General features: G+C 52.7%; 4 protein-coding genes across 4 annotated transcripts; 2 read left to right on the top strand and 2 right to left on the bottom strand.

The window, feature by feature from the left end:
* Positions 1-483: 483 nt before the first annotated feature.
* On the bottom strand, positions 484-4,217 carry J4E88_006013 (uncharacterized protein; the record flags this gene model as incomplete). Its single annotated transcript, XM_049399644.1, is given in 5 exon segments — positions 484-863; positions 1,287-2,255; positions 2,270-2,564; positions 3,010-3,950; positions 4,196-4,217. The coding sequence occupies 5 exon segments, from the start codon at positions 4,215-4,217 to the stop codon at positions 484-486; spliced, it is 2,607 nt and encodes an 868-aa protein (XP_049254657.1).
* Positions 4,218-5,590: 1,373 nt separating this feature from the next.
* On the top strand, positions 5,591-6,082 carry J4E88_006012 (uncharacterized protein; the record flags this gene model as incomplete). Its single annotated transcript, XM_049399643.1, has 1 exon — positions 5,591-6,082. The coding sequence occupies one exon, from the start codon at positions 5,591-5,593 to the stop codon at positions 6,080-6,082; it is 492 nt and encodes a 163-aa protein (XP_049254656.1).
* Positions 6,083-6,427: 345 nt separating this feature from the next.
* On the bottom strand, positions 6,428-7,896 carry J4E88_006011 (uncharacterized protein; the record flags this gene model as incomplete). The annotated part of the gene is made up of 3 exons (XM_049399642.1): positions 6,428-7,161; positions 7,226-7,652; positions 7,711-7,896. The coding sequence occupies 3 exons, from the start codon at positions 7,894-7,896 to the stop codon at positions 6,428-6,430; spliced, it is 1,347 nt and encodes a 448-aa protein (XP_049254655.1).
* A 3,592-nt stretch (positions 7,897-11,488) lies between these two features.
* On the top strand, positions 11,489-12,283 carry J4E88_006010 (uncharacterized protein; the record flags this gene model as incomplete). Its single annotated transcript, XM_049399641.1, has 1 exon — positions 11,489-12,283. The coding sequence occupies one exon, from the start codon at positions 11,489-11,491 to the stop codon at positions 12,281-12,283; it is 795 nt and encodes a 264-aa protein (XP_049254654.1).
* Between the last annotated feature and the right edge of the window lie 2,172 nt (positions 12,284-14,455).

The following is a 14,455-nucleotide window of genomic DNA, read 5'->3' as shown; positions in this document are numbered from 1 at the left end:
GTCGCTGGTCTATATACATGTCGCGAGACACATTGAACAAGCAGTGAGTGTTTGCGACACCAACGGACTGTGTTCGTTTAAAACAGGAGCCCGCAACAAGTGACACCCTCGAGGTCTGTCGACCTGATCAGCTACGTCTCTTGTTTGTTGCTCAAACGGATGTCGGTGACATGACGACGTGCGTTAAGGAAGAGTGCATTACGGAAACTAGAGATGGACGTACCCTGGTAATATTCACAAGCAGATGACAGTAACAAGGTTAAGATGATGGACTAAGATCGTGTCGTGTACGTCCCAGAACAAGAGATACAGCACCCAAGACATGATTAAGTCCGCGCAGGGAAACAGTTCGGAGGACAGATACATCGTAGACATACCAACGTCGAACATCCAGACATCTGAGCTTGGACACCCATACTACTTCTTGTTCACTTTCCATTCCCTGTATGATTTGTCCTCGGGCTCGTCTTCATTCTGCTCACCCTACTCCTCATTCTGTTCATCCACCTCCCAGTCGGACCAATTACGCTCGTCGTCAGTATCAAGAAGTGACACACGCAGGCTGTTCAGTTTCCTCCTCGCATCTCGCAACTCCGCCTCCAAGTCATCCACGTCCCGCTTCTCGAATATCAACCGCTCTTTGTAGGCCTTCGCATTCTTCTTTTCAGCAGCCAAGTCTTCCTTCAAAGCATCTTGACGTTCTATCAGCGAAGAGATCCTGTTATCCCTTTCCTCGACTTCGTGTTTGAGTCTCGCGTTCTCCTTAGTCAACTTGCGTATGCGGTATTGATCCCGCGTAAGGAGGGGTTGGGCGACGGTTGTCTGACGTTCGCCGGGTGTTGGCATCTCTTCTTTTTTGGGCGCTCTGCGTTGTAGGTTAGCGGAACTCCGGCAAAACGCTTGGACAGAGTGTGCAATTTTACTTGGTTTGTACCCGATCGCCAGAGTTGTAGCTTTGAGAGGGCTGTGACGAGGGCCCAGCGTGTGGTATCATAGAAGAATTCATCTCCGAGATATCCTCGCTACGCATTCTAGCGGCTTCAATATCGAGGGAATAAATCTCAATGAAATTCATTTTTCATGTAAGGCAGTTTGTAGTGAGGATGTGGTTTTGCAAAGTCGTGGGAGTTAAATCAAAGGCAGTGTTCACATCCACGCTCGGTACCAAAGATACGGTAATTATCGTACCAACAAAGCGGTAGTAGCAGTAATAGTAATAACCATGTTCTCATCGAGTCTACATAACCCATTCCAATCATAACCTCATCATTCATAAGTATACCAACTCTTTTTTAGCTCCCTCATCGCATCCTCTGCTTCCTTCCACTTCCTAGTCCCCTTTTCCGCGTCGCCCATCCACGTCATAATGCGTGCTCTGTTTCTCATATACTTGGACTCTGCCCTTTTCCTCTCTTTCGCTGTCTCCTTCAGGTAAGAAAAGTCGTCGTACCTGACAGCTTCCTTCCAGACGTCGCGCATCCTTGGACTCCACAGACAGCAGCTGGACCCGACATCAGGTTCTTCACCAGGGACTAGCTGGATCGACTTGTTGAACATGTGCGGTATGGACGATGACGTGGACCTGGACTGTGTGGCGGGCCAGATAAGCTCGTCGTAGCATTGCTCACAGACTGTGAACTCTGGTAGCGAAGGGATGAAGTGCCATGGTTTGCGGAACAAGATCTTGTACCTTTGGCACTCGCCTTTGTAGGAATTCTCGCGGAGCAATAGGACGAAGCGGCTCAGATCAGGGAGTTGACCGGACAACTCAGCCGCGGCGTCTAGCTCGACAAGCAAATCTAGGTACTTCGGGAAGCGGGTTGAGCTCGTACGCAAGCTGCATACGTGCCTGTCGTCCTTCGGCATCTTAGCGAAGCAACCACGAAGAGAAGGCAGCAAGGCCTCAAGCATCCTCCTATCGCTCGAGCATATAGCAAAGTTGGCTACACGGGTACCGTCGCGTGGGTTTGTAATGCCGTACCAGCTAATGCGGTCTTCTGCACCAGCCTCACGATCTCCAGGACACGGTTTGGCTACTGTGTCCATGACACCTGCAATTGCGTTGATCAGATCGAGCGATTTGCGACCTCGCTGAAGCGTCAACAGCCACGCAAGACGTGCCCATGGGCTGCTGAAATCACAGCTCCGCTCCAACGAATAGTCGTTCAGCCATACCTGTTTGAAGTCCACGTCGAAGGGTGTACCGGCGAAGACACCCTCGTAACAACTAGGGCAAATGTTGAAGTTCTTGTTGTCTTGGAGCGCGTACCAATCATCGTAAGGCCCAGATTTGTAAGGTCTTGGGCAGTCTGGAAGTTTTCTGTCCATTGAAGCAGTCCTTCGAGATGACCTGTCACGGCGGCCATCGTGAGAGCGGAAACTACCCGACCTGGACCTCCTTGGTCGTGAAGGCTCCTCCAATGTCTCTGTGTCTTGCCTCCTAGCCCGGGAAGGTAGATCTCGCGTGTACGGCGAGCTAGGAATTGCCGGCGACGTCGCTCTCGGGATGTCAACGTAGCTTTGCCTCGGTGAGCAGACGGTGGAATGATCGAATTGATAGTGCTCTTCGGGTGGCATAAAGACGTCAATGAGCTGGTCGTCGATGGGATATGGCAAAGAGTCGCCTGTGGATTGCCTCGCGGGAGATGGACTGTGCACATCGATGCGAGGCCTCGGGAGTGGCATGGTGTCATGTCGGCCATATCGAGAGGGTTGTCTTGACCTGTCGTCGGAAGGTGCTGGAGGATAGGTGGAGTGCCAATCTGACTCGGATACGGGTCCGCGACCGCGGCCGGGCGAAGAAGGTTGGAACGAAGAAGCGAGCGGAGAGGTTGGCCGAGGGCCACCGCGGGACGATGGTCGAGAGCCTGGAGGGGAGTCTCGCAGTCGGGTAGGCAGCTGAGGCGAGGGCGCTCGATACGATGGCGAGCTTGGTCTGGACAGCGGGCGTGAGCTGTTAGCATAGACAGTATCTACGGGCACAGGCCTCGATGGCCGCGTGCTGTGCACCGAAGACGAAGACGACCGCGGCGACTCAGCATTGGGGTACTCCTTGTACGAGCCTGACGAATCACCCTTACGTATCGTCGGCAGAGGACGCTGCCCGGAGTCGTGTCGACGCGGCTCGGGCCTCTCCTGTGTATCGCGCAGGTTTGTCCTCAGGTCCTCCCTTTGCAGGTCGCTCTTCACGAAGCTGTACCGCGCGGGCTTTCGTTCGGTTCGCAGGTGGGTCGTGCTGTGCGCTTCGGAGTCAGAGTCAGAGTCGAACACGTATTCTTTCTTTGACGCCGGCGACGTGTAGGAATTGTGTCGGCTTTCAGTTGGCATCGGTCTCGACGGTCTGCTCGCATCTGGCCTGGGATGGCTGCTGTTCGAAGGCGTGATTGGTTCTGGCGAGCGCATGTAGTCTGCAGGCGAGGGCGCGGTAGACTCCTTCTGGGGCTTCGAGTAGCCATAGGGCGCCCTCACGCGCTCAGTAAAGACGGGAGGGTCTGGGACGTCGGTGTTGATGTGCGACATGCCCCCACGGTCAGCAAAGCTGCGCCGGCGCCGGTCCCGAAGCGTGCTGCCATCGTCATCGGTGCTCGATTCGGAAACAAGCACATAGCGGCGGTCGTGTTGTGCGACGCTCGGCTGCTCAATCTCGTCGAGCAGGGAGTCTTGGTCGACGGTGCCCCGCGTGTTGCTCGGCGGCTCACCCTCGGCCTGCCCTGACGACCCCACGGAGGACGGCGCCTCTTTTGCTAGCGCCTCCCTCTCGTCCTCGACGCTCGGTGACGGCGGCCATGTCTGCTCCTGCCTGTGCGACCTGTACGAATGCGGCGCGGGTCGTCGAGGTGGCAGGGGTGGAGAAGTGCGGGGCTCATAGGTGTAGGTGTTGTAGGACGGAGTGTAGGACGATGTGTATGGATTGCTCTGGCGCATGTCTGCCAGCTGCTCGCGCGCCTCAGCTAGAGTCTTATCGCTCCTCGCATAGCCGTAGGGGTCCGTCTCTCTTGATGTATAGTGGGAGTCATGGCGCGGGCGGTGGTGGTACCGGCTGTCGTATTCGTAAGACATGTATGGGCGTACGTGAGCGATGGTCAGGCGAGCAGTGAGAGACTAGGCAGTGGCTTTGGCGAGCATGCAGCTTGGGCAACTAGCTAGGGCGGCCTCAAGAGTAACAAGACGAAGATAGCGGAGAGGGCAGGTTTACATAGCGCGGCAACAACGGCCATGTTGGATGTACAAAGATGCTAGGTGACGCATGTAGCCGTCTGTGAATTGCGGGTCGCGGCTTCCTCGCGCCTTCGCCCTGCACTGTCCCCACCGCCGGTAAAGCCCTATTTGCTCGCTTCCCGTCCTCTGTTCAACGCCCACCGCCTGTTCGCACATCTTCGCCTTGCTGAGATATCTGGGTTATTCCTTGGAAGTATCGTCACGACACAGTCATCTTCATCGCATTTGCTCGTGTGAACATGCGAGTGTTGTACCTGTATTATCGAAGTGTCGTATCAAGCATCATAGTTCCCTCTAGCATCTTCTAAACCCTTGTCTGAGCGAAAAATAGCAGCATTCGCCATGATGCTACTGCACAGTTGCACTATGACTTCATGGTACCTGGCCGATTCTTTTCTTGTATAGATCCAATAGTTATATGCCATATTATGGCCATGGTTTGTGGTGCATCGACTGTAGATCTGCAGATTTGGGAAGCCGCTACCTGCCCACATGCAAATATAGAACACGACCCTTCAATAACATCATACACCTATCCTCATATAATCGTAATACATACAACTACCTCGCGCCCATGTCTACTTCAAAACCTCCCCTCTTCGCACGACCGGCAGCCTCCGGAACAGCGGTAAACGGCACTTAGCACAGCCACACAGGCTGCAGCCACCTCACCACGTGCCTCACCAACCTTTCAACCCTATATCATAATAGAGAACATGATTCCACACATCACGCAGTTGCAGAATAACTTCCAAGGCGCAAGAAACTGACCGTCGTCTTCAGCCTCCATCCGGTCACAGTCTGCCTCGCGCCTCCATTCCAAGGTTTCTACTGCCTACACGACTGAACCGACCGGTATGCAAAATCACAAGCTCACAACCAAGTGAAGCATTCACCGGATATGCGGCTCTGCTCGTACTCAAAGAACCATACCTTCTCGTAATCACAGAACTGAGTCGTTGTAATCAAGCCAGGCGCGTGACGCATGGAGCTGCAGGCAGAAAGTGGCTGTGCAAGGCGTTCCCGGAAGCCGCCGAAGACGGAGCACTGAACCACCGATATATATACCAGTCGCAGGAGAGACTCGGAACTCTGCAATCCTACTATGCCAAAAGATACAGCTATCTCTGTTAAATCCGATGGATTCCACATTTTCTGCTTGAACTGGTGTGAACCAGCGTCGTAAGCCCGATAACTCCATACTGACACGTTGTGTCCGCGGCATGGATACGCCCCGTCCTACCTAGGTATGGTATGCTGTAGCAACAACTACGTATATAAGCTGTAGAGAGAAGGTAAGACTGCATACGACTCAAATACCAGAAGAAGCAACAGCAGTCAACCAACAAACCTCATTGACTCAATCCCAAACATGTCCGCCCCCACTCCCACCGTCAACCTACCCAACCTCACAACCCACCAATCCATAACCGACACCCTCCATCGCCTGACCCTCGGCCTAGACAGCAACGACCGCTCCCTCGTAGAGTCCGCCTGTCACAAAACCCCCCAGATGACATTTACCTACGGGCCGCTGGGCGCCCAACAAACTGTCACAGGCTTCGACGCAATCAATCCATTGTTAGATCGCGTCTTCAACCTCATCACCACACATACCGTGAGCAATGTGAGAATAGAAGCGGAGAGCGAGAATGCGACCTTCGCGCGCATGACGGCGCATGTCATTTCGTACCATGTGAGAGAGGAAGAGGCGTTTGTGGCGGCTGATACGAGTTATACGGCGAGTTCGCTGTACGACATGCAGCTGCTCAAAGACGAGGACGACGGAGGATTGTGGAAGATCACGACATGGAACGCACGGATGTTGTGGACAACGGGAGATATCAAAGTCTTGCATCCATAAAGACATAATCTGCATATATCGACTATATAGAAGGAAACTTTTCTTTCCTCTCATTCTTCCAGGTATCTTCTTCTTTCCGTTAAGGTTTTATATCGTAAGGAAATATCGGTTACATAGTAGATCATATCGCTAATCCAGACGCCGGCGCCGAACCAACATGTCCCATTAATCGCTATTCTCGCACAGACGGACCAAAATGTCGCGCGCACTTGTGTGTCGTAAACACATGTACATGGGTATCAGAAGCAGCTTGCATAGAGCCAAAGGGGGAATTGAGAAGAAATCGCTCGGATGGGAATTCGGGTTAAGAAGATAGGAGTGTGGCTGGATGGTTCGTCGCCGCACTTAGAAGTAGTTGCCCTTGGGGATGGCGCAGAAGATGCCGACAGCGACGGCGGAGATGAGAAGAGCGCCGAGGATGGCTTGGATGAAGATGGTGTCCTGGATCTGGCGGAGAGCAGGCTCTTGGATCCAGACCTCACGGTCAAACACCTTCCTCACGACATTGCGCTTCTCGTAGCGGGCGACCCATGGCTCGTCTTCCCAAGAGTTGCTCGACGCGTGCGAGTCAACGCTCTGGAAGGAGTCAGACTTGAAGTCGTAGCTTTGCGGCTCGTCATCGGAAGCGAAGAGCTCCCATGGTCGCAGATGACGGTGGTGCATGCCGTGAAGAACGACACACATGCCCTTCCAGGCTGCGATCAACGTTGAGATACCAATGAAGAAGCCAATGAGGGAGATGACGCGCCATGCACGACCGGCGCTGCTGAGGGTGAGGATGATCGCGACGATCAAACCAGCAACTATGCCGAAGATACCGAGGCCGCGGGCGAAGATCACACGCGGACGGTTGCCATTGCATATGGTCCACCGAACAAAGTTGGGGTGCGCTTGGCAACGGAGCGACCACTCGACGGTGGTGATGATGTCGGTAAATGCCGACGGATGGGTCGTATTTTGCAGAGCGTGCAGCAGTGCTGTGCGCTCTTTCGACGAGAGGTTGAGCTGTCGCGAACCATTGTCGGCAATGTAGATGGAGATGATGCGGTTGATCTCTTCCCGGTAAGGCTGGACGGATACTGTGGTGGATGAGCGATTGGACCCTAGAGGCGAAGAAAGAAAATTAGCAAAGGTAATACTCACGTGGTTTCCACTTTAGTCCTGCGTTATCAAACGCACCAGCAGCACGTTGAGTGTGGTCAACTTTGCCGGTAGTCATGCTATCATCGTACGAGTCAAGGGAGTAGTCGCGCCTGGGTTCGACGCTGGTTGGCGTGCGAGGAGGCGTGAAGAAGGGGTTGTTGCTACCCTTCTCCGAATCAGCGACCTTGCCCTCGTTGGCGAAATCGGTGCCCTTGAGCATGGCTGCAGCGTCGGCATTGTAGCTGACGGTGCCGGGCCTGGCTTCGGGGTTCTTTTCGCCAGTCCACTCGGGAGACAGAACCCTCTCGCTTTCCGGCAACGCATTGAAGCGCTTGACGTAGTCACGGTACCAGAGGAAGAATTGCAAGTTCTCAGCCGACAGTTCGATGTACTTGAGGAAGTTCATGAAGTCGCGGACAGTGCAGGGCTGGGAAGTGTCAGCAAAGGTACTTGGAAAGGTGATGCTCATGGAAGTGGCAACGTACAGGGCAAGCGCCGCCAGCGATGATGGTGTCAAAGGACAAGGCCTCGGGAATACCGTGGGACATGCCGCTGCTGCCAGACTTGATGGATGCATTGATCGACTTTCGCTTGTCTTCGGTGTTGGTGGAGGAGGCAGTGCTGGGACGAGGAGCTCGCTCTGGACGGCGATAAGATAGTGAGTAGACCATATTGGGCAGGATCCGGGGTCGAATCTGATCGCGGAAGGAACGTGGTGTTGCGGGGTGGCGACAGCACGTGGTCAATTGGTGAGATGGCAGGAGCAACCGTTCACACGCACCGTGCCGCGCGTGGAGATGGAATGCTATATACCTACTCGGCCGATGGGGCGAGTGGAGTAGTGAGACTGAGCTAGCAGAAGATCTGGAAGAAAGCTACTTGCGTAGTCGTCCAGTAGTCGAGCGCTGAGACCGATTGCCGCAGGGCAGGGTGGTAGCGTGGATCTGACTAGTGAGGGCGAGCAAAGCTTGGGATGGAGGTAGAGGAAGTTTGCGCGTGGCCTCTGGCGAGGTAAAGTAAAGAAAGCAAAGTCACGGTCGAGCAGCGGTGTTTATACCCGCCTGCTCGGCATGGCCGTATTCCCACCAGGTCTTCCAGAAAGCGGTCCCTATTCGTGGCAGGCACATGGCTCTCCACCTTCACAGCTTCCTGCCGTCTGCGGGCATTTTCCCAAATGAGCCAGCTGTAGCGTGGGGACGTCAACGCCTGGTCGCACATGGGATCCTCGAGGTCGCCGACAAGTAGGTGCGCCCCACCGCGGCCGTACAGTAGACGGCATCGTGACGGACGGTAGACGCTAGCATGCCGGGACATCAAGATGTGCACTAGGCCCACGCGCCATGAGGAGTCGGCAATCTGGGCAGAACCCGTGTCGATCGTCTGGACCCGGCTAAGCTCCCTTCACAATTGCAAATCTCTGCCCTGTTTGCCGGCTTTTTGGCTTTCTACGAGACAGCGTGGCGCCGACGGTCAAATGTCACATTGCGGTGCAGCCGTTGGGAAATGAGGACTCGACACGCCTGCGTTGTCAGATTGCCTTGGTGTTTCAGCGATGCGAGGCATCTCAAGCTTAACGCTCGCAAGTGCGGGCGGAGAACCGAAGCGAGCGACGGTCAAGAAGCTGCTTCGAGAAGCTGCAAGAGTGACGTCCTCTCAGACAGCCACATTGTTGTTTTAGACAGCCACAAATTTCATAATTGTACGCGATCGACGCTGCATGCATAATGCCAGCGAGCAGATGAACGCCAATAGTCCAATCAGCGGCCGTCAGCGTCCTGATGGGCGGTCAGGATGCGCGCGCCCGGCCTCCGTCGTCACCATGCGTACCAAACTTTGCAACCATCGCTTAAGCCTGGACCTTCTCAAACATCTCCTCCCCAAAAGCTTTGCTCCATGTCCTCACCACTGGGAGTAGTCTTGTGGCTTGCGAGTCAGTATGATAACGTCGAACTGGTGGGTAAGGCAAAAGAAGAGCTGATGGCGCCCAGGCTACGGCCCATCTAGTATGCAGCAACGGCAAAAGCAGATATGCCGCCTACGACATCTTCGAGTGCGAGCCAAGATGGGGAAAGCGCCACCATTGCCAGGTCCCTGGAATTTGGAAGTCCGGACTCATCGGACTCATTCCGTGTCAGCCAGCCTGATAACGACGAATGGCTATTACTCGGCCGAATAGGTCGTGTGCAGGGTCTTCACAGTTGAACTCAACCCCTATGTATAGACTGCGGAGTTTCCGCGGATGAACAAATAGGAAGGGCCTATTCCGACGACATCCGTCGAGGCCAAAGATGAGTCGCGGACACGATATGCTGCGTGAGTTCTTACACGGTGTACTTGCCATATCAACACCAGAGTCTCAGCACGACCGAAAGTCAAATCTTGTCCCCGCTGATGGATGATCGATCATGTGCCTACCAGCAAGCGTGCAAACACCGAAACCTTCTGCAGAATACCTCGTTCTTGGGACGAATGTGCGCTGGAGCTGGGCTGCTAGCTCAAACGCTTTATACGCGCCGTACAACGGTACAGATGTAGCGCTAGAAGCTAGAGTCGCCGAAACTCTGGTAGTCGACAAAGTTGACAAGTCTGAGGCTGACTGACTGAGTCGCAACCCGGCATTGCCAAAAGCGGGTTCGCGCACTCTTATGTTTCCCCAACGGGCGTTGTGAGACGTGATCGCTCATCACATTTCTGTGCGCAGCATACGATAGTTGCCACCGCAAACTTTCGCAGTGCTCGACCAAATCTTATGAGAATGCGCGCAACATCCTCTGCGTTTGGCCAGCGCATGTTACCAAGCCGCCCAGCCTAGCAGCTCCCCGATCAGTGGGACTTTGATGCTAACATCGAGACTTCTTCTAGTGGCATGCGCTTTGGCCCCGCCGATTGGACTCAACCCTCAGACTGGGAAATTTGGCGTCATTGGGGATACGTGTGGCGTCCGTCTCGTCGCATTGGACCCTGCGCAGTCGATTTGCAAACGGGATGTGTTGCTGGGAGTTCTTCTTTTCTTCTTCCCGTGTAACGTTGTTGCGATTGCTTCCGAAGCCCTGGATCTGGAGTGCGCCTGGTCGTACCGATAAGATGCATCCAAGCCACGATTCCGTGTACCTGAACTATTCGATTCTTCGCCAGGAAGCACCACGTGCAACTGTCCATCTCCCGCTCTCCGGTTTCCCGTAGACGTCACCCAACAGCATCTTCCTGGAAGGGTGTTCTACTTCGCAGGACCGAGCGTTTCAGGTCACCAACAACCGAAAAGGGTGGGCATGTGGACGCGACGACAGCGGGAGGCTCAGGGGAAAACTCGCATGCTCGCGTGGCCTGGGATGTAGCGCGACGCCTTCAAATTATGAGTCTGGGTGACCTCATTGGTGCGCTGCGCGGCTCATGAGAAATGCGCATAATGCTCTCCCGTCTTTGCAAAATACCATGCCCTCATCTCCGTCCCGTGCGCAATTGTGATCTTTAACTTTTTTTTTCGACCACAGCCGAGCACCTAGGCAACTACAAGGCCTGGTCGCTACGTGGCCGGTGCTGCAGAGCCTGCCGTGAATGTGGGTTGAGCGAGGCAACTCATGTGCTGTAGAGCTGACCAACATGTGTGGGATGTCATCCGTCTGTCCAGGTGGCGTTGCTGGTGGGCGGGATCAATACATTGGATACGTGGGTAGTCGGGTCGCGTCTGACTAGGTGGTGGCATAACTATCGGCTGCGATTTGAGTTCTTGCGGTCATGCTGTCAAAGTGAATATCCCATCCCTTGGCTTGGCGCAGGTGGTGTTGGCGGTGAGTGCTCGAGGCAGTCGCGATGAGCGTCCCAGTCAGCTTATATGGAAGGACGAGTTGGTGACACCTGCCACATTGCGCCGTCGTACGTATACGACAACACGCAACATGGCATCACCTCATCTTCATACTAACGGGCATGTGGTCTGCTGGCCATTCATCTTACCTCCGCTTCTCTCAATTTCCCCCTTCACCACTGTCCTCGATCTTTCCCATGTCATTGAACGCCGTCCCACCACTTCCACGTTCTGTCGTCGTCGTGCCACGCAGTTGCATGAGCAACCGCGAATCCATGGCGACTGCGACTTCCAGAGTCATCCGGTCTTTCGTGATGTTTGGCGCAAGACCTTCCTGAACTACCAAGACAGCATGTTGACGCCCAACACTTCACTTGCATCTCAATCTTTCCGCGCATATCCATCCCGCCATTTCTCGGTGCGAGGTTCAGCATTACTTCCTCATACAGATCGCTGCCATGGGACCCGACGATGGCCACTTGCTCCGGCAAGATCCAAAGTTGGGCTTCATAGTCGTTCGTTTCAACAGGAGCTCTATTACTCCCATCTCTCCCAATACTCCCGCTAGCGTACATCATATCGGCACTTATCATACCTTCGCCAACGCTCAGGCCACGGCCCTCAGACTTTTCCAGCTCGCACTGAACGACTTCTATCGCAGGGGACAAAGCGGTCGATACTTCAACCGGATCGACCTCGAGCAGTCGGGATCGATTATGATATATCAACAGCGTCCGAGTAATGGATACATGGCCACTCGCGAATTAGTAGTCAGCGAGTTTCGGGTGGTGCTAGTCAACATGTCGGACAACTTCTGGGAGGTGGAAGCGCGTCTTATAAGAGAGAAATTCACGTTGGTAAATCCGCACGGTGGCTTCATGGACAATACGCCAGTACCTGAATCGAAGATGCCCACTGTGAGGCTTCCCCGCAAGCCGGATCAGCGCGATAATCCAGTAACCCCGAGCCACGATACCATGCAAGAAGAGCATATTACCCTGCCTGAGCTCGCTCAACCCTCTTCGCAGTTTCCTCCGCTAGGTCCACAGTACGATCAAGAAACTCAGCCAGACTGGACGCGGACTCGTACACCGTTGTTCGACCGTCGAGCCGACCCACCCTTCCGCGGGCCCGGCCACAGACCATACGCTCAAACCATGGTCTTCTCGCCGCCTCCACCCACTTTACCCGGACTTTTTGGCGCACAAGACTCCGGAGGTATCTGGTCGGAGGCAACAAGAGCTGCTGTCTAGGGAGACAGTGAAACAAATGTTGATTAGGGACACAGAGAAACACAAGTTCATTCAGATATCCTCCGCAATGCAGCAAGAGAGGGCGTTCCTGAGTTAGTACGTGTGTGCCGAAAGCTCGAAGCAGAGGGGTCATTGACTGAGAAGAGCTATTATGGTTAGACTTGGAATTATTCGGTACGCGACCTTGGTACAAGCGGTTTACATACCTGTACAGTCAAGAAGCTGACTTCTAAAATCACAGTCGATGGAAGGGTGGCATTGTTCAGTCCTCTACATTGCGAATAAATGCTTTGATAAACCTTTCATTGGATTGTCCAAGCGATGGGGATCATACTGTGATCACAACGTGATGCATGCATTACCTTTTCTGACCATCTTCCTGCAAATCTTCCCTTCTTCCATCCTCTTGCGCTAAGACGCACTAGCAGATACGACAAACAGCCAGTCAGTAACCATCTCCACCTTCACCCTCTGTACTCACCATTCTAGCCGTACCGCAGCTCACAAGACCTTTCATACAAGTCCTTATCCTTGTCGTCGTCTTCAGTGCCACCGCCATGGCTAATGACCTTGACACCTGACGCTGGAAAGGGAGCACACGCTTTGTGAACATTATGACTGACTTACCTTACCCCCACAACTGCTAGAAGACAGTGTATGTGTATTGCAAGTCATGATGTGGTAGTGTGGTGGCTGAATGTGAAGTAGCGAGTTCCAAGAATTCCATCTAGTAGGGAAGAACTGCGTTATGCTGCTTTTGATGGATATCAAGGACTTGAATTGGATGGGCGATCTAGCGGGTAGAGTAGCACGTCGAGGTAATGAACTGCACTATGGCTTCCTCCCATACTTGCAACTCCTGAAGATCTTGCAACCGTCTATATTGCAGTCACAAAAACGTGACGTGATCTACTAGATCAGATAAATTAATCGGTAAACATCGGTGACTACTGCACGTTAGAAAGTGGGTGTGTGGGGTCTCACCGATCGAAGCAGGTGTGAGTGGGGCTCTGCGGGAGAGGCGCATCAGGCACGAACACGCGAAGAAAAGCACCGGAGATGCATATAGCGGTAAGCTACCCCGTACATCAGATCTACAAGATCTACGAGGCGGAAGCAACAAGGTCCCAAAAAAGAACACCACTGACGCGTGATCATGTGAACAAGCGTCAAAGCTCCCAGCCATCCACCCATCTCTGCGTTGTTGCCAAAAGCAGAACATGGGTAAAGAGAAATATGCGATCTACGCACGGAACGCTTTACCCGTGGAAGCAACCGTCCACGTAGCGTTCGAATGCCCCGGAAGCGCGGGGATCCAGCTTTGATCACCGATGTCCTCGATGACCTTTCGCGGCACGCTGCAACTGTTCATCATCTCCATGCTTTGTGTTTTCATCGATGAACAGCCGACGTAGCATTCCTCGTCCATGATCTTTTGAAGCGAGTCGTCTTTCTAGCCGAAGATGTAGTCGCCGTGGTTGCCGTACCCGGTGTGGTCGTCGAATGAGTAGACGAAAGGCTGGCTACCGTCTGTTGGCTAGAGAGAAGCGTTATTGAAGGGTGCGGTTTCGTAGATTACTTCGTACATGAGTTGCGGCATGCGAACAGGATAAGAGGCTAGCGTGTCTAACGTAACGTAATATAGTACTTTTAAGGCTATTATAAGGTACGTACAGCTTAATTATTAGTGTTATATATATAGTTATAAATATAATATAGCTTAAACTATAGTATAGTTACCTAGGCTACTTATACGTTATATTTATACCTATTTAGGTAACTTATAGCTATAAAGTAGTAAATTAAAGCTATAGTTAATACTATAGAAGCCTTAGAGATAGTAATCTTAACCTACGTTATTACTATAATTTCTACTATTACTACTGCTACCTATAGCTTTACTATTACTATTATTATTTAGTTCTAAGCTCTTAATATAGTAATCTAGCTATAAAAGCTTACTATTAATAATATTATTACGTAGTAAGTTCTTCTAGAGCTATAAAGCTTTTATTATAAATACTCTAAAGTAGTTATAATTATTAGTAATTATCTATTTAGTAGTTAAAAAGTAGCGCTTATACTTGTAGCTAGTAGTAGAGATAGAGAGAATATTAGTAGCTATCTAGAATATAATTAGGTACTTATTATAGCTAACTTAAAGCTACTAGC

The sequence above is a fragment of the Alternaria novae-zelandiae genome (assembly GCF_023758075.1).
Source record: "Alternaria novae-zelandiae strain BMP 2774 chromosome Unknown scaffold_11, whole genome shotgun sequence".
NCBI classification, from domain to species: Eukaryota; Fungi; Ascomycota; class Dothideomycetes; order Pleosporales; family Pleosporaceae; genus Alternaria; species Alternaria novae-zelandiae.
The sequence above is the reverse complement of the archived record's forward strand: the minus strand, read 5'-3'. Positions and strand labels throughout refer to the sequence as shown.